Source organism: Eublepharis macularius, chromosome 14, assembly GCF_028583425.1.
Source record: "Eublepharis macularius isolate TG4126 chromosome 14, MPM_Emac_v1.0, whole genome shotgun sequence".
NCBI lineage: Eukaryota > Metazoa > Chordata > Lepidosauria > Squamata > Eublepharidae > Eublepharis > Eublepharis macularius.
The window spans coordinates 8,590,571-8,608,219 of record NC_072803.1 but is presented as its reverse complement, the minus strand read 5'-3'; the positions used below and the strand labels follow the sequence as shown (position 1 = coordinate 8,608,219).

The window sequence follows — 17,649 nt, the reverse complement described above, 5'->3', positions numbered from 1 at the left end:
TGGGCAGGACTTATCTCTTCTTTCTTTCCATTTTTAGTGCATTTTCACTATTATTGTTGTTGCTGTATTATTATTATTATTAATAATAATAATACAGCAACAATAATAATAGTGTAAATTATTGTTGTTGCTGTATTAATAATAATAATAATAATAATAATAATACAGCAACAATAATAATAGTGTAAATGCACTAAAAATGGAAAGAAAGAAGAGATAAGTCCTGCCCACAAGTTGTCTAAAAAGATGCCATGGGGACGGAAAAAAGGAAGGAAAAGGAAAGGCAGAATGAATTCAAGACTTTGAAAGAAAAAGTATGTTTTCAGATAACGACAAGGGGAGAGAAGTATGGGCATGAGAAAATAGGAGCCATGAGAGAAAAGGGATGGCAGAACAAAATGCAAGTCAACCCAAAACTTCGAACATTATTAAAATATTTATACACAGCCTTTCCTGGAGATCAGAGCAGCTCTTATGCTTACAGTTCGTGCAATTCAACTCAAAGCAACTGCATATAAAATTTTGTTAGACGAGTACAAAAATGAAGCAACTTGAAACAAAATTCTCTAAACTGGAGACTGCATCTTGTTTGGTTCCCCAACAGGAAGAAAACTTCTCTCATGCTTAGTTTTTATATAGCAATTCACTGACACAGTATCGTTCTTTGGGGACTGTGTTTGATTTGGGTTTACACAGACACACACAAAGACACACACACAAACTATGCTACCTGAATATCAGCTTCCATTTTCAGAGTGAAGGTTATGGAATCTTCGCTGTAACTCTCAATATTGACTGTAGGTGGTGGAATCACTGAGATGGAGAAGAAAGAAAAACAGCATCAGTCACATAACTGAGATGAATGTTGAATTACTGCACTGCACACTTCTTGTTATTTCTAACTTACCTGGTGGGAAGTCACTGCTGACCATAGCACAAATATGTTCAAGGACACTGGTCTAAAACTGGTGGGTTGTGTGCCGTAAATGGACCTCCCCAGTATCATTCCAATGGACTTTCCCCACCTTTTCTTTTAAAGAATGGGGGACGATGGAGGCATTACATCAGTTATTCCTGAACCATGGTCAAAGGATTGGGATCCAGCTGTGGGATGTCACACTCACTTCCCAACTCCTCCCTTCTCATGCACAATGTGAAACCATAATTAAAAGATGCAAGTCCGTACCTAGTGATAATCATGTTTTACCAGCGTTTGAAACCAGGGGCAATCCAGGGTTAGGGTTAACCCTGGTGGACTTCACTGTAAATGAGATTCTAAACCACAGATGAAGAAGACAAGGAAGAGGAGTAATTGAGAGACTGGGGGTGGCTGTGAAGAGGGCACTCCCTCCACTGGGGGGGAAAAACCCGAGACAGATAAGAAGAGGAGGAAAGGATGGCAAAAAATGAAGGGTAGGTCCCACATTACAAGCTGGAATTAATTTAGGAGATCTTACGGCCTTTTGGGAAGGCTAACGGAGAAGCTCGTCCATAAAGCACTCTTTGGCTGCTTCCACACACGTTGGATAATCCACTTTCAATACTCTTTAGTGAACATTTGAAACTGGTTTTCCATGTGTGGAACAAAAAATCCACTTCAAAAGGATTGTGAAAGTGCATTGAAAGTGTATTATTCAACGTGTGTGGAAATGGCCCTTAATTTAGTACACTGCAATCACCCCTCTTCACTGCTGACGACTGTTGCTCACACAAGGCTGGTGGGCAAGTGGGGCTTTTGCACAACAGTGGCATAGGGATTCATAAACAGAGAGGTCTGCTGGCCCTGAAGCTTGTACATGAGAACCTTGCATTGGACACCCCCCTCCCAAAAGCAGACATACCGCACTCAGAAATCTTGTTGAATACACATAAAGCTGCCTTATCTAGTCAGACCATCTGTCTACCAAGGTCAATATTGCCTACTCTTGCTGGAAATGTCTCTCCAGAGTCTCAGGGAGAGTTTTTTCACATCACCTGTGACCTTATCCTACTAACAGGAGGTACCTAGGGCTGAACTTTGGACCTTCTGCTCTACTGCTGAGCCACAGAATTTCTCATCTCCCTGTATCCATCGCGGCATGGGTTGCAACATTCTGCATTAGTATTGTGGATGAATTTCATGTTGGGAGGGGGGCTCATAGCATGAAGCCCGCTACACCAAAAAGCTCATCCTATTTTTGTCAGGCTAAGAACCCTGAAAACCTGGAACCAGCTCAAAATGGGGCTTTCATCCCACCCACCCCCAACTCAGCCCGTGTCCATTCACAAGCAATCAATCTCACTGGTAAAAGAAATGGGAGTTACCAGCAGCAGGGATGGTGGGTTACAACACAGTCTTGTTAAACTCTCTTGCAATTACACTAAGCACTCTTTCCAAGCCTTTATTTTGTCTCAGTTCAGGGATTCTAGGCAGGAAGCAGCCAGACACCATTATGCACGGGCTCAGCTCTGGCCTTGCTTTTTTTTCATAGCAATGTTTTATCTTTTAAACAACATAAAATTGCTTTTGCACAGTAGCGTGCAAATGCAATAAATCTCTAAACAAATGTTGCTCTGGCATCCATAGATGTTTTTGTAACTGGGGCAATTTCCCCAGGGAACGTTATGAACATCCCAAAGCCAGCCAAAGAGTTCATCAGCATTAAAAACAACTAAGGTGAGCGATTCGTGAATCTGTTATTAATGCTCAGCTTTGTGGATTTGGGGTTGGGGGTTTCTTGCACAACAAAAGAAATTAATGACCGGTTTACCTTTGCCTCTGATGGTTTGTATAGATTTGGAATCGCTCCAGTTTCCCACTCCTCGGCTCGTTACTGCAGCAACCTTTTCAAATTAGCAGAGAAGAATAGTGTCAAAATTGCTCTTTAATGAAAACGAAGCGGGTTTTATAAAAGGGGATGGCTGGAAAAATGGAGTTCGGGGCAAGGCATAAAAAGCTTCATCACTTTGCCGATGAACAGAGAATGATCAGGGACAGATCTTTGGCTCATATGGAAGCCTTTGAGTTCCTGTAGCAGTCACGCTGGTTCTGACAGCTGCTACAGCACCTGAGGAGATGCCCCTCCCAACTCTCACGGGTACTGTCAACACTTGGTAGCTAGACCCTTTGGCAAGGCCTGATTTCTTCTTGGATTCTGATCAGCACAGGGGAACAGGGAAGCTGCCCCTGCAACTCGCGTTGCTACCACAGCAAAACAGCCTTTGAAACTCAGGAGAGCTTCCCAAGCATTTACTAAGGGAGGCTGTTTGAAACACAGAAGCAAGCCGGGCTAAGCATGCACATTTGGTTGTACGACTGGCAGGCACCCAGGTCTAAATGTGGGCAAAAATCTTGGGCGTGCAATAGGCAGGATAAATGATGGTGGTTCAGTAGAAAAACCTCATGCAGTCCCTCGGCGACAAGGTGCCTTGATGGAAGGCAGATCTAGGAATTTTTGTATCAACCAGTGAAACCAGACTGGCCTTCAGATGACAGCTGACTTCTCTGGCCACGATGTGTAAGGGAATGTCCCAGACAGAACTGCCTAAAGTTCGTTACTGTGACTAGCATCCCTAACAGCAACAGCAACAATAACAATAATAAAATTTATATACCACCCTTCAGGACAACTTAACTGCCACCCAGAGCAGTTTACAAAGTATGTTGTTAGTACTGCCGCAACAATCACCCTGTGAGGTGGGTGGGGCTGAGAGAGCTCTGAGAGAGCTGTGACTGACCCAAAGTCACCCAGCTTGATTCAAGTGGAGGACTGCATGAGTAGCCCTGGCACAGAACTGAATAGAGCAGCCATTATGGGTGAGCAGTTTAGAACCCCTGTACCTGCACCCTCAAAGCACTGAAAGAGAGGAGAGAGGGGATCACTAGGTTTAGAATAATGCAAGCAAAAGGTATACTCACTCTGAAAGTATACAACGTGTTGACCTCTAACCTCCCAATTTCCGAATAATCGCTGGGGGCTCTCACAGACGACCACTCCTTGGAGCCAGCTCTGCTGTACTCGACCTTAACGGGACAGAAAAAAGTGGGTCCCAAGCTCACAGCTAAAGTTATAGCCATTCCCTTGCAAGCCACATCTGTCCCCATCAAATGGTGGCTCACGGAAGCTGGGATGAGGGAAGGACACATCCTTTTCTCCAAGACTCACGCTGTACCCAAGATCTAAATGGGAACACAATCTACCCCATCACTACCTGTGCTCCCACGACCTCATCTGCATTTGCAGGGGTCTCCCCCACTTGGGAGGGCATCAGAAAGCAGTTTAATGATACCTACAACATATTCTCTTATCAGGCCGTGGGCGTTTGCTGGCGGCGCCCACTGGCAAATCACGACACCTTCAGCTTCTCTCTTTGGCAACAACTGAAGATGAAGGGGAGGGTCCGGCACTGGCCAAAACAGCGAGGGAGAGAGAAAGGCAAGATTAGCGGCAACTTAGTCTCAGGCCCCTGGAGGAAGGAACAAGAGCTGAGTTAAACTTGCTTTTAGGGAAGGAATGAGACATTATGAGAGAAACGCTCCCAACACTGTGCTCTCTCTGAATGGTGATAATAACAGTCCAGAAGAGTTAGCCATGTTAGACTGTCAGTCTGTAGTTGCAAAATACTAAAGAGTCCAGTAGCACCTTTAAGACTAGCCAACAGCTCTCTTTGTCAGATGCTCTGACGAAGAGAGCTGTAGTTCTCGAAAGCTTACACTACAATAAAGTTAGTTAGTCTTAAAGGTGCTACCGGACTCTTTACTAGATAATAACAGTGTGCTTATATATCACTCTTCTAGAGAGATTAGTGCCCAGCTCAGAGCAGTGAACATTATGGTATATGGTTGGTGCAATATGCACATGGCTGTTTTTAGCAATTTATTGTTGTTTGCCCAGTTTATATTTTATGCAGCCAAGTTTTGTTATTGTATACTTTTATGTTGTTGTGATCTGCTCTGAGCCTGCTTGTGGGGAGAGCGGACTTTAAGTGCAATTAAATAAATAATAAGCAAATAAATAAATACTGTCACCCTGCCTTTCCTCCAAGGAGGCCAACCTGCCCCCTTTCTGGGTTGAATGACTGGGCCGAGGTTACCCAACTAGCTTTATGACTAATCAGGGTCTTGAATAAGCACTCCAACCACTATACTACACTGGAGTTCATAAGGAGAAACTGGAGAGCAAAGGAGTAGCTTACTTCTAACTTCAGTCTGTGTGTTTGAACTGAGTGTTAAATTGTGTTGCTATTTGCTTATTTCTGCTCTCAAATAATGGAGCCAATGGCACTGACTTTCCCTGCCTAGGATATCCAACAAGAAACACATGTATGTGTGTGTCTGTGTATGCATGCGTGTGTGTTAAACACTGAACAACTCAAAAACTGGTTATTTCTCCCACTCCCATTTGCTTCCTTCAGTGGGTTTATGGTAAGAACTTTTAGAAGACTCTTCTGCATTCTTTCCTCCTTTGCTGGATTCGTTTTTGCTCGGTTCCATGTCTTCCCCATATATATCTGCATGCAAATTTATTTCCTGGATCAGAGCAGGGACTCCTGCTGCAATTTGGGCTTTGCATTTTCCATTCAGGACATCTGTAGTCCAGTAGCTTGTGATGTGTCCAAAACCTATCACCACCCAGAGACTGGCACATACCACTCCGGAGGACATGGCATGAAACACTGTTCCCTGGATTCAACACAATACACTACACATCCAGATGGAGGTTTAAAATGGGAGAGACACAAAAGAAAGCGTGCAATCGTACCAGCAATAATTACCAAGGGAAGAGGATACTCATTAGCTAAAAGCAGGCACAATCGGAGATGCTCTCATTGTGACCGCCTGTGATATTACAAATTGTTCACTGGATTTCTCACAGTATGCTACCAGGTGTCTCATGGCACACGGTGTGCAACTTACATCCTTCTGGGGTCCGCAGAGTGATGATGTCATTGGTGTTGTACCCCTTGGTCAGACACTGGACCTGAACTTTGACTTGGTACGTGCAGTCGGGTTTCAGCACTTTCAAGACGCCGCTGGTTTTGTTGCTCTGGGTCTCTAAAGATTTCCATATGCTCTCGCCAACCATCCTGGAATTGGAAAAGAGAAGAACAACAAGGATGGATTCACAATTTGGATAGACACCCAAGGAGCTCAAATTTTGAAACTGGCTTCAGCAGCTGGCATTAATCACTTAGTTACACTGGGGAGATCCTATCACTTCTATAGGCTTTCAACAACAGCACCTCTATAGAAGCTTAATAGTAAAGAGTCCAGTAGCGCCTTTAAGACTAACCAACTTTATTCTAGCATAAGCTTTCGAGAACCACAGTTCTCTTCGTCAGATGCAACTTTATTGTAGTATAAGCTTTCGAGAACCACAGCTCTCTTAGTCTCTGACAAAGAAAGCTGTGGTTCTCAAAAGCATATGCTACAATAAAGTTGGTTAGTCTTAAAGGCGCTACTGGACTCTTTACTATTTTGTGACTACAGACTAACATGGCTAACTCCTCTGGATCTATAGAAGCTTAGCACTGTCTAAAAGAAACTTCTCCTTTGTGGTTTGTCGGTACTGAGACCAAGAGAAGGAGTCTTGATTACGCTCTCTCGTGGACACCTCAACCTTTTAACAATTTTGGGACTTAGCAGACAGTTCCTTTGGGAATCTCAGAGCACCTTAAACAGGTCTCTCTCGTGGTCTCCCATCCAGGCACCGACGACGCTAATGCCTGCACTTCTTTAGCAACCTAGCAGCACAAGGTGCCCTCTGACCTTTCTGGAGATAGATCAAGATGGGTAGCCATGTTAGTCTGTCTGTAGCAGTGGAAAAGAGCAAGAGTCCAATAGCACCTGTAAGACTAACAACATTTGCAGCAGAGTGTGAGCTTTTGTGAGTCACAGTATCTGAAGAAGTGAGCTGTGACTCCTGAAAGCTCATACCCTACCATAAATTTTGTTAGTCTTATAGTTGCTACTGGACATCCGCTGGTACTCAGCCAAAGGCCCAGTGGAACATCTCCACTTTACAGACCCTGTGGAACTGTAACAGGTCCCGCAGGGCCCGGATCTCCAGCGGCAGAGTGTCACTAACTGGAACCAGGGCAGAAAAAGCCCTGGTCCTGGTCGAGGCCAGATGGATGCCCTTTGGGCCAGGAACCACCAGGAGTTGCTTGTCTGCAGAGCGCAATGCCCTGCAGGGGACATAATGATTGACTTGCCTCAGTATCAAGCTGCTTCATGTTATCTTTGCATCCTTCTGCTACTTCTTCCCACTATCTCAATTTAAATTGTCTCTTTCCTGGGTTTTGGTTATTACTAAAGCCACCCTGTGATCTGCCATAAACATCCACGGCACCATACTAATAATGGTAACAACTGCAACTCAGCTAGCTGTTTATCCACACGTGGCCTGATTTTAGATACAAGACTGGTCGCTGCAGAATTCAAGGCTACTGGAATACTATTAACTGGCCAGGCTACCTGTAATGGATATTGTAGACACAGGACGCAACTGGCATCTTCTTAGGGCGAGTCCAGGTGAGAGTGATGTCCCCCGAGAAGTCGGCTGACCACTGGAGGTTCTGCACTTTATAGACCAAGGTATCATCTAGGGAACAGACCATGAAAACTATTGAATTGGGCAGGGGACTGGAAGCAAAAAAAAACACTTGCAAAGACATGTAGTGTACTTGAAGCTAAGCAAAGGGCACAACAATGGTTCTCCAAGCCAACTCTGTTGTAAGTCACCCGGCCTTCTGGCAAACTAGTGGTGGGAAAGTGCCCTCAAGTCACAGCCGACAGACGGCAACCCCATTGGGTTTTCAAGGCACTAGACGAATAGAGGTGGTTTGCCATTGCCTGTCTCTCGGCAGTGACCCTGGACTTCCGTGGTCTTCCAAGGACTAACCAGGACGAGCCCTGCTTAGCTTCCCAGACCTGACAAGACTGGGCTAGCCTGGGCTATCCCAATCAGCAAACTAGAAGTCCGAACACTTTCAGTCTGTATTTCAAGTGGTTTTGTACTCACTTATATGCCATAGTCGCTCACCCTTTGGTCTTGACCAGCCAAAAATTGTTTCAAGCTTATTACCAAAGCTTCAACCAGGGCAGTCGGAACTCCTCCCTTTCGAAATCTTCTGATGAGACGGGCGCCCAGACAGAACGGCCGTGTGAATAAATCGCTGTGAAATTTCTCCCTGACCAAAATCTCCTCCTATAGGAGGCTTGGAAGCTACTTCCTCCAAGGAAATGACTGTGGGCCAAGTTACAAGTGACGAATGACACTTGAACGGCAAGTGTATTTCTCCCTGTTCACTTGCCCTTCACTCAATCCACTTGCCGTTCAAGTGTCGTCATGTGTAGCTTGGCCCTGTGTTCCAGCCAGGTCTGATCAAGAGCAGATGCTTAAACCTGCCTTCCCTGTCCCTCAGGCATTCTAAAACTTTTGCCCAAGATCTGTCCTATCTGCTACCTTTTATTTACAAAGGACCAGTCAAGTAATAGGATGGTAACATCAAGACTTGACTACTGTAATGCACTATACAGAGGTCTTCCGTCTAAGTTAACTAGGGGACTCCAATTGGTGCAAAACACTGCGGCTTGGCTGCTGTCAGAAGCGAGCAGGAGCATGAACATCACTCCCATCCTGCTGTCATTCCATTGGCTACCCCTCTGTTACCATGCTCAGTTCAAGGTATTGGTTATCACATACAAAGCTCTTCACAGCCTTGGTCCAGCATACTTATGGGACCACCTCCTTCCCTATGTTCCTCCACGGCAACTTCACTCATCTGAACAGGGTCCCCTGCAGGTGCAACTTTGCACATGGGCGAAATCAACAGCAGCCAGTACACTGGCTTTCTCTGTGGTGGCCCCTACCCTGTGGAATGGCCTGTCTGAGTTGGCCAGGTATAAAGCTTCTCCCTGAAGTACTAGTTTTCCATGGGTAAGGAGATGTTGATGCGGGGAGGGGAGAAGCCATTCTCCCGTTACAGTTCCTGAAATTCTGCACTGTATCATTTATCTGCTGTGTTATCACCTCTAACTCTGTCCAAACCTCAAGGGAAGATGCCAAAGAACCACAAGGGTCAAAAATCCATGCAGCCGGAACAACACCTGCTTCTCTTTAGAATTCTGGCCAGGGTGGTAAGTCACAGTAGTCCAGAGAACAGAATGCGGGCAGTCTCGCCAGATCAATATTTAATTAAAGAACTAAAAACTGATTGATGTTTCGCAGCCTCTGTGCTTCAGAAGAAAATGGCTGAATCCCAAGGCACCAGGATGGGGGGGGGGGATCAATTGCAGTTAGTGTTGTCATTATCTAAGCCGGAATGAATCGAGAACCCTGGAATTTTGCTGACAAAATGGCATTTTGTCTGTAGGGCTAATACAGGGAGGAAGGGGGAAAGAAAAAAAGTTGGAGAAACTGCAACCAAACGCAGCTCTTTGAGAGGATGCCTGCGACTCACTGAACAAAACATGAACAAGGGGCCACAAAACCAAATTAGCTTGCCGGCTATGTAGCAGGTCTTGCAAGAGTCTCAATAAAAGTTCCATTTTTGCTGTCTGCCTGGGCAGCTGACAAGTACTTGGCTCGTGGGTCACATGTTGTAGAAGCCTGCTTTATAAACACTCCTCTGCTCCTGTTCTTGAGACTCTTGCTTTATACATTTGAAAATGTGATCTAGAGAGCAGAGGATCGGGGAATACGGATTCAGACTCCACTCTGAAATGTAACCCCTGGGGAACCATGGGCCTGGCACATGCTCTCAACCCAACAGACCTCATGGAGTTTACCATCCCCAGAGTGACCATTTTGGTGTAGTAGTCAGTTTGGTATAGGGGTTAAGAGCAGCAGGACTCTAATCTGGAGAACCAGGTTTGATTCCCCACTCCTCCACTTGTAGCCAGCTGGGTGACCTTGGTCAGTCACAGCTCTTCCAGAGCTCTCAAAGGGTGATTGTTGTGGGGATAATAGTAACATATTTTGTAAACCACTCTGAGTGGGCGTTACGTTGTCCTAAAGGGCGGTATGCTGTTTATTATCATGCTGTTATTGTTTGTTTATTGTTATTTTGTTGTTGTTGTTGTTGTTGATGGTGGTGATGATGATGATGATGATGATGATGATGATGATGATTTGCTTTGGTGACCTCTACCCTTTCTCAAAATTCCAAAAATGTCCACAGACTCAACAAGTTTGGGGACCTCTTCTTGAGGCTAAATACCAGCTTAGCTCTCTCACCAATACAGATGTTCAACACAAGGGAGATACTATACTTATCTCATCACCATATGCTATTTTTCTGCATTTGCCACCTCTACACTTATATTCCAGCCCTAATAAAGCTGATAACTTTTTACATTGTACCTCTGCATCCTGACTCATACTGGCCCTTCTCTATCACACCCCTCCTATCTTCTGATCTGGGCTAATGGATCTTCACTGCTATCTGTATTTGGCAAAGTGAGATTTGACTTATGAAAGCTTAAAGCCTGGAAAAGGTATGAAGGTGCTTGTGGACTCGAATTCTGTTTTGCTATTACAGACTGACGTGGCAACCCACCTGAAACTCAAGTTGTTGTTCAAAGGGAAGGGAATGGGAAAATGAGATGAAATAGACTGGAGCGGCAGGGCATACATTTTTGTAGGAATGCATACATAAAAGAGAAGGAAACATTAAGAACAAGCAAGATTCCTGCAGGTGCAAAAGAAAACGGGCATTTATGGATGTTCTCCTGAGCCCAAAAGGTAAGAGGGATTTGCAATTCCCATGATTATACACTGACTTACCAGTACAGTTTCTCTCATCGCTGCTATCTGAGCAATCCAGGAAACCATCACACCTCTCTGCCATCTTGAAGCAAGTCTCCCCATCTTCACATCTAAACCCACTAGGGCATGTCAAGGTACTGTGCGTAGCTGAAGGACAAAAAGAAAACGTGCTTCCTGATTCTGACACACCCCAGTCCACCCAAGCCTGTATTGCTACTGTGAGCAGCAGTAGATCCCTAAGGCCTCAGGCTGGGAGTTGTTCCTCAGAGATGCTCCCGGAGACCTTCCACGGCCGACTGCATCAGCAGGGTCCGTATGCAAAGATTTCTGGCCTACAAGCTCCCTCTTAAAATTTTTAAATGGACAAGCTCCTGCTTGTTTTTGGCAAGAAGGATGACAGACCTGAACCTTCAACCCCGCAAGCACGTGCCTAACAAAAACAACATGCTCGAGCACTGCGTAACAGTTCAACACTCAGAGTCTTTCGCCAAATTTAATCCTGACTAGAGGTGGGCATGAACCGAAATATGCACCAAAGTTCATCATGAACCAGGCTGGTTTTTTGGGTTCACGGTTTGTCAGAGGGCATTCCTGACAAACTGTTACGAACAGCAACGATTTTTGGGCCAGTTCGTTTGGTTCGTTTTTTGGTTTGCCACTGCAGACAGTCTGGTGCCGATCAATCAGTTTCCTAGGCAACAGGAGGATGGGCTTTCTGCAAACTTTCTGCTGCCCCAGAAGTAACGTATTCATAAACCAAACGAACCAGTTCACGAATCGGGCTATTTCATGCCAGTTCGTGGTTTATAGTTCGTGAGATGCGACGAACCACGAACTGCCATTTTCCCGATTCTTGCCCATCTCTAATCCTGACCATTTGCTTTTGAAGGTTGCAGCAAGAGTTTCTGGATCTAGAAATTAGGCAGCACAGAGTAACCAGGCAGTGCAGCAATTCCTACCCAATGTTTTGGGAGTCCAGTCCTCCTTCGCCAGTCTGTCACAACAACTGAAAATCTTCCAGATTGTGCCTTCTGAACAGCAGCAGCATATAAATTTTCAATCCCAGAACTTGGGTTTGGGTACATAACTGGCTACCGATGATGGCCTGAATGAACGCATTCTCCATTGATGATACCAACATACGAAAACATTCACATTTCCTGCCGTACTAACATTTTATCGGAATTATAGCTTGCACAATAGCCGCTCCAAGATGCACACCAAGGATGCCCTGAATATTTGGGGCTGTCCATTTCACCAACAAAAACAGCTTCTTTGTACGTGGTGGTGAATGGGGTGGTGATGGTGGAGAATGCTATCAAGTCATAGTTGACTTATAGTAACCCCTAGTGGGGTTTGCATGGCCGAGACCAAAGAGGTGGTTTGGCATTGCCTGCCTCTGCAACCCCGGTCATTGTTGGAAATCTCCCATCCAATTATTAACTAAGACTGACCCTGCTTAGCTTCTGAGATCTGATGAGATCAGGCTCACCTGGGCTATCCAGGTCAGGGTAGTGGATGGGTACCACACTGTTTTTTGTGGGATCTGCATTGGCTTTTACAGGAAACAAAGAGGAGGTGGAAAATGGAAAGCCCCTGGCCCTGGGGACAAGGGCCTGTGTGTATGCATTTTGACTCACAAGTTCTCTATATTGCAATCCCTGTAACAGCCAAAGGTGGATAATCATTCTTAACCTGTACAGAAATGTCTACTGTTGCTTAGATACCTGTGAATAACTATGGCTATCGCGACGGAAGGCACGAATAGCCTGAGAAATAAAGCGGCAGGGGTCATATCTTACGGTCTACTTCGCTGATCTGACGGATGGAGAGGGCCTGGGCATGGAAGAGCCGCTAAAGGCAGCTGCTATAATTACACTTACGGCAATTCAACTCGTCTGTGCCATCCTGGCAATCCTTCAAGCCGTCGCAGCGCTTCCAATTGGGGACACACTTCTTCGTCTGCTGGCACTCAAACTCGAATCTACTGCAACGGCCGATGGAGCTGGCAGATGTAGAGGATGCGCCGATGGCTGGGCAGCGGGAAGGAAAAGCCATGACAAAGGATCCATGCGAGGTGCGAAATGACATACTGCGTTTTCATAGCACTCTACTCTTGCTCCCTTTTCTACAATTTTCGCTAGTTCAGAATAGGAGCCGTTGCTTCATGTGCCACCAGATGGCAGCCTCAGCCTGAAGATGAGCGAGCCTGCAGCAGCCTCAGTATACTGAGCCATTATCTTCCCCTGACCTTCCCTGACAATTTGCTTTGGAAATATATGAGAACTTCTGGTCCACTACATTAGTCCAGCCAGGGCTTTTTTTCTGGGAAAAGAGGTGGTGGAACCGCACAATGACGTCACGTTGGGTCAACTGGAACAAGTGGGGAGTTTTTTAAAGTTTAAATCGCCCTTGGCAAAAACGGTCATATGGCTGGTGGCCCCACCCCCTGATCTCGAGACAGAGGGGCGTTTAGATTGCCCTCCGCATCAGCAGCGCAGAGGGCAATCTAAACTGCCCTCTGTCTGGAGATCAGGGGATGGGGCCACCGGCCATGTGACCATTTTCGCCAAGGCCGATTTAAACTTTTAAAAACTGCCCCCTTGGGTATGACTAATCATCTGCAAGGGAAACCCTAGTTTCACAAAATAACCATAGCTAAAATCAGTTGCAGGATTGCATTATGTCTGAACTGTTCTAGAATTTCTACCCCCATTTTCACCCAACTCTCCCCAAACCAAGACGATTTTGAATTCATTTGCTTCGAGCAGCCCTTCCTCCACCACTTTGTCAAGGAACATCTGAACGTAGCATAAAATTCTGAAAAGTGTTCTAGATGCTCGCTCAGGTTTTTTGGGGAGGGGGAGGGGTGCAGCTGCTTTCTAGGATTGCTTAACTGAAAGCACGTCCCAGAACATACCAGACCCCCAAGAAAGATAACCGAGGAATAGCAGCAGTCAATGAACTTCCTCTGGGGCTGCCCTCGGCCATCTGCTATGCCCGTATACGGACTCCCAATCTTTGTTTAAATAGCCTGCTCCTGGACTATTTTAATGATTTTTAAAAAATTATTACTGATTTTATGTTTTTGTGATTTTAATGTATTCTTTAATGTTGTTAGCCGCCCTGAACCCATCTGTGGGGAGGGTGGGGTATATATCGAATAAAATAAATAAATAAATAAAATAAACTGTTATTTCAGGTACGCCTGCTTTTGTTTTCTCACTTGCTTCTCTCTTGCTTCTGAGCAATCTCTTCATTCCCCAGAACCACCACCCAAGGCCACCCTCATTACATACGTGTGTGCCGTCAAGTCGTAACCAACTTATGGCAACCCCAGCAAAGAATCTTCATGGCAAGCAAGAAGCAGAAGGGTTTGCCACTGCCTTCCTCTGCACAGAGACAAGGTCTTCCTTGGTGGTCTCCCATCCAAGTACTGACCGGAGCCAACCCTGCTTAGCTTCCAAGATCTGACAAAATCAGACTATCCCATGCCACCTTCCTGTAACCCACCCTCGTTACTCTTTGCAAATTTCTGACCTCTCTCAGCCATCTCAAATGTATTCCACCCGGTGTACAATGTAAGCCCTCTGGGGTAGACCACCTGGCACGCAAAGGGGAATCGTATCCGGAGGTGCAGACTTACAAGCGGTGGGGCAAGCCTCCTCATCTGAGCCGTCCGCACAGTCCCGGTACCCGTCACAAGCCCAGCTGTTCATGATGCAAGCCCCGCTATTACACCGGAAGTGGTTAGGCGAACATGTGGCAGGGGCCGAAGTAGTGACGGGAATGATTTCCGAACCTTGGGATACAACCAACAATATCGGGTTGCATTAAGAACGCAAGCGCTCTGATGTACAATCTAGCAGGGTACAAACTAGTCCACAAACCTGTTTCCAGCAGCAGCTAGCCAACTTCTCTGGGAAACAGGCTTCAAGACCACAGACGGTTGCTTTGCGCCCTCAGAGGTATACTGCCTCTGAAGATGGAGGCTCCACTTAGCCACCACCTCTAACAGGATGTGATACGACTGGCTCTCCTCTATAAATCCATCTATTACAACTTTTAAAAAGCGGCTTCCCATCACTCTCTCTTGTAGCACCGCGTTATGTCTTCACTGGGCAGCACTAGTCAAGCCCGGAGCTTGGATTCTACCCGGCCCCCTCCTCCCCCAACTAAGACAGCAGATTCTTGTCATTCGCTCCATCATTTCTTCTGCTCTACAGCAGAGATGCCCAACTGGAAGCCCAGTCTCCCCAGTGGCCCAATCAAATTTTAAAACACGGTGTTTACAAATGTTGGCTCATACAGTTTTGCTTACACAAAAAAGGGCCCCAATTTCAAGCTGTATGAAACAAGGTATTTTTCTTCTTTAGGTTTTCATATTAACGTCTGTAGAATATACATATCCGAATGTAATACTGTCTTTGTTCAAGAATCAATTTTATTACAGGGGTCAGTGTGCGTTGCTAAAAAATACTTCCAGCTCCCAAGATAACTATTTGGAGAATGAGAATACAGAAACTGGGCTTATCGCTTCTAGAGCAGTCTCAATAAGATCTACAGGGCAACTTTAGAACAATTCTTTTTTAGGACAGTCTCTTGCAATGCAGCAACACAGCCACTGCTGAGAGAGCTTATGCAAACCAGATGTTCCCCAAAGAAACTGTGCCTGCATTCCAGTTGCAGAAGCACTCCCAAGTGATGGCAGAAACATGCCTCTTCTTGCTGCCATGTCCACAGTTGTACCAAGTAACCCAAAAGGAAACTCGCTGGCTCTTACCCCCACACTCCTTCTCATCGGACCAGTCCCCACAATCGTTTTCTTCATCACACCTCCACCTGTTTGGGATGCAGTGGCCATTCTCGCACTGGAACTGATAGTACCGAGAGCAGGTGGGGGCTTCGGTTGGGTTTTCTAGCAATGAAAAGTTGTGCCAGTTAGTTCCTGCCTCCTGAGCAAAACTGAAGGCTCAACTACCTGCACATTACAGGGGAACGAGTAACTGCAGCTGACCCGTCTGCCTCCTGGGTCTGGCAAAAGGAAGATGCAACATCATAGCGTCCGGCATTTCCCCACTCCCAGCAAGCTTGGGCTACATCACATCATGTCTTTCTTTCACTAGATCCTATTGGGAAGACGCAGATCTGACAGCTGCTGTGCGTTCTTTCTCCCTGTCCCCAACATCAAGTCCTCATAGATAATAATAACAACAACAACATTCAATTTATATACCGCCCTTCTGGACAACTTAATGCCCATTCAGAGCAGTTTACAAAGTATGTTATTATTATCCCCACAACAAACACCCTGTGAGGTGGGTGGGGCTGAGAGAGCTCTGAGAGAGCTGGGACTGACCCAAGGTCACCCAGCTGGCTTCAAGTGGAGGAATGGGGAATCAAACCCAGCTCTCCAGATTGAGTCCCTTGCTCTTAACCGCTACACCAAACTGGCTTGTGATACCTCGAAGGCATCCTTCAAAGTTGCCTGGTAGTGGATACAGGCTGAACACGAAGGAAGAGCTGAGCCCTTGCAGTTTAGCCATAGAAGGATTCTGTTTTGCCAGCTGGCACCTGAAGAGCAGGCCAGGGGAATTTTCAGCAGGCCAACTCCTTTCCCACCTTGCCTAGTTAAGGAATGGGGCAGAAAGGAGAAGGAAAAGATCTGGGGCTTGCTCTAAACAAGCAGGGAACAAGAAGTGCCCTGTCCGTGCAGAATAAGCTGGCAGGGCCGGATCTAGGGTTGCCAGTGCCCAGGGCAACCCAAGTCCGGCTCCTCCCGGTGCTGCGTGATGATGTCACTTCCGTGACATCATCACGCAGGGAGGAGCGTGCCACCTGCACGGGTTGCCGGCTGCCCCAGCGTGCTGCGGAGTTGGCGGAGGCAGCGCGGGTGGCTGGGAAGCTACCTGTGCCATTCGCCTGCCTCCCAGCCACCTGCGCTGCCGTTCACCTGCCCCGCAGGACAGGGGGCGCATGGCAAGCCGGCCGCCCCCCATCCTGCGGGGCAGGCGAATGGCGCAGGCGGCCTCCCAGCCCCCCGCGCTGCCGCCTGCGCGCTCCTGGCGGCTGGCAGCTGCACCTGGCGCCTCCTCTTTGGTGGCGCCGGGGGCAGACTACCCCCGCTGCCCCCGTCGATCTGGCCCTGTAAGCTGGACTGGAACTGGAGCAGGAGGCACTCTGCCAATCAAGAGGGGTGCTCTTCCATCATTTTCATAGCCTTGCCACGGAGCAAAAGAGAGGAGCAGCCTTAGAGATGGTCAAGTTTCTTGGTGGTTCGAAAAAAGGACCTCCCGCTCACCACAGTTGGCCTCATCCGAGTAGTCCCCACAGTCGTCCATGCCGTCACATTTCCACACCAGGCTGATGCACATGCCGTTCTGACACTGGAAGCTGAAGTGGTCACAAGTACGGTGAAACTCTGGATCCTGGGCTGCAAAGGATACAAACAGCAACAACAACACGTCACACCCTCCAATCCAAGCTTGGGCCTCGCCCAAGAACCGTTTTGCTTCTCCCGCAGTGCCTCTGTCGTTTTCTCAGGGACTCTCTTCCAAAGCAATGGCTTGAGATCCTCCTTCTGGTGCCCCCCACCCCACCTCGGTGCGTTTAGTTATTTATTTTATTAGGATTATATCCTGGGGGTGTTTCTGTCAAGGTGGCACCCGTGCAGGGTTTCCAGGCACTCTCCCATCTAGGCAGGAATCCGAGCCAGTGACCCACCCAGTCCAGCATCCTGCCGCACAAAGCGGCCAACCACTTGCCCCTGAGGGCCAAACGAACACGGCATAGAGGCTGAGCTCCCCCCACATCATTGCTGCCTCCCTGAAAGTGGTGTGCACCGGACACGACCATGCGAGTTCCCTGAATGGAGATCTCAGCGCTGTTCTCTTTTTCC

The 17,649-nt window shown here is 46.9% G+C and overlaps 1 protein-coding gene across 1 annotated transcript in view; it reads right to left on the bottom strand.

The window, feature by feature from the left end:
- Positions 1-17,649, bottom strand: part of SORL1 (sortilin related receptor 1) — a 121,725-nt gene that overhangs the window by 18,978 nt on the left and 85,098 nt on the right. The window contains exons 29-39 of the mRNA XM_054997648.1: positions 17,053-17,184; positions 15,535-15,669; positions 14,398-14,553; positions 12,635-12,784; positions 10,770-10,898; positions 7,457-7,583; positions 5,897-6,066; positions 4,274-4,386; positions 3,899-4,003; positions 2,751-2,823; positions 731-813 (exon numbers count right to left, since the gene is read on the bottom strand). Of these exons, the coding sequence (XP_054853623.1) occupies positions 731-813; positions 2,751-2,823; positions 3,899-4,003; positions 4,274-4,386; positions 5,897-6,066; positions 7,457-7,583; positions 10,770-10,898; positions 12,635-12,784; positions 14,398-14,553; positions 15,535-15,669; positions 17,053-17,184 (1,373 nt within the window). The remainder of the gene's footprint in view (positions 1-730; positions 814-2,750; positions 2,824-3,898; positions 4,004-4,273; positions 4,387-5,896; positions 6,067-7,456; positions 7,584-10,769; positions 10,899-12,634; positions 12,785-14,397; positions 14,554-15,534; positions 15,670-17,052; positions 17,185-17,649) is intronic.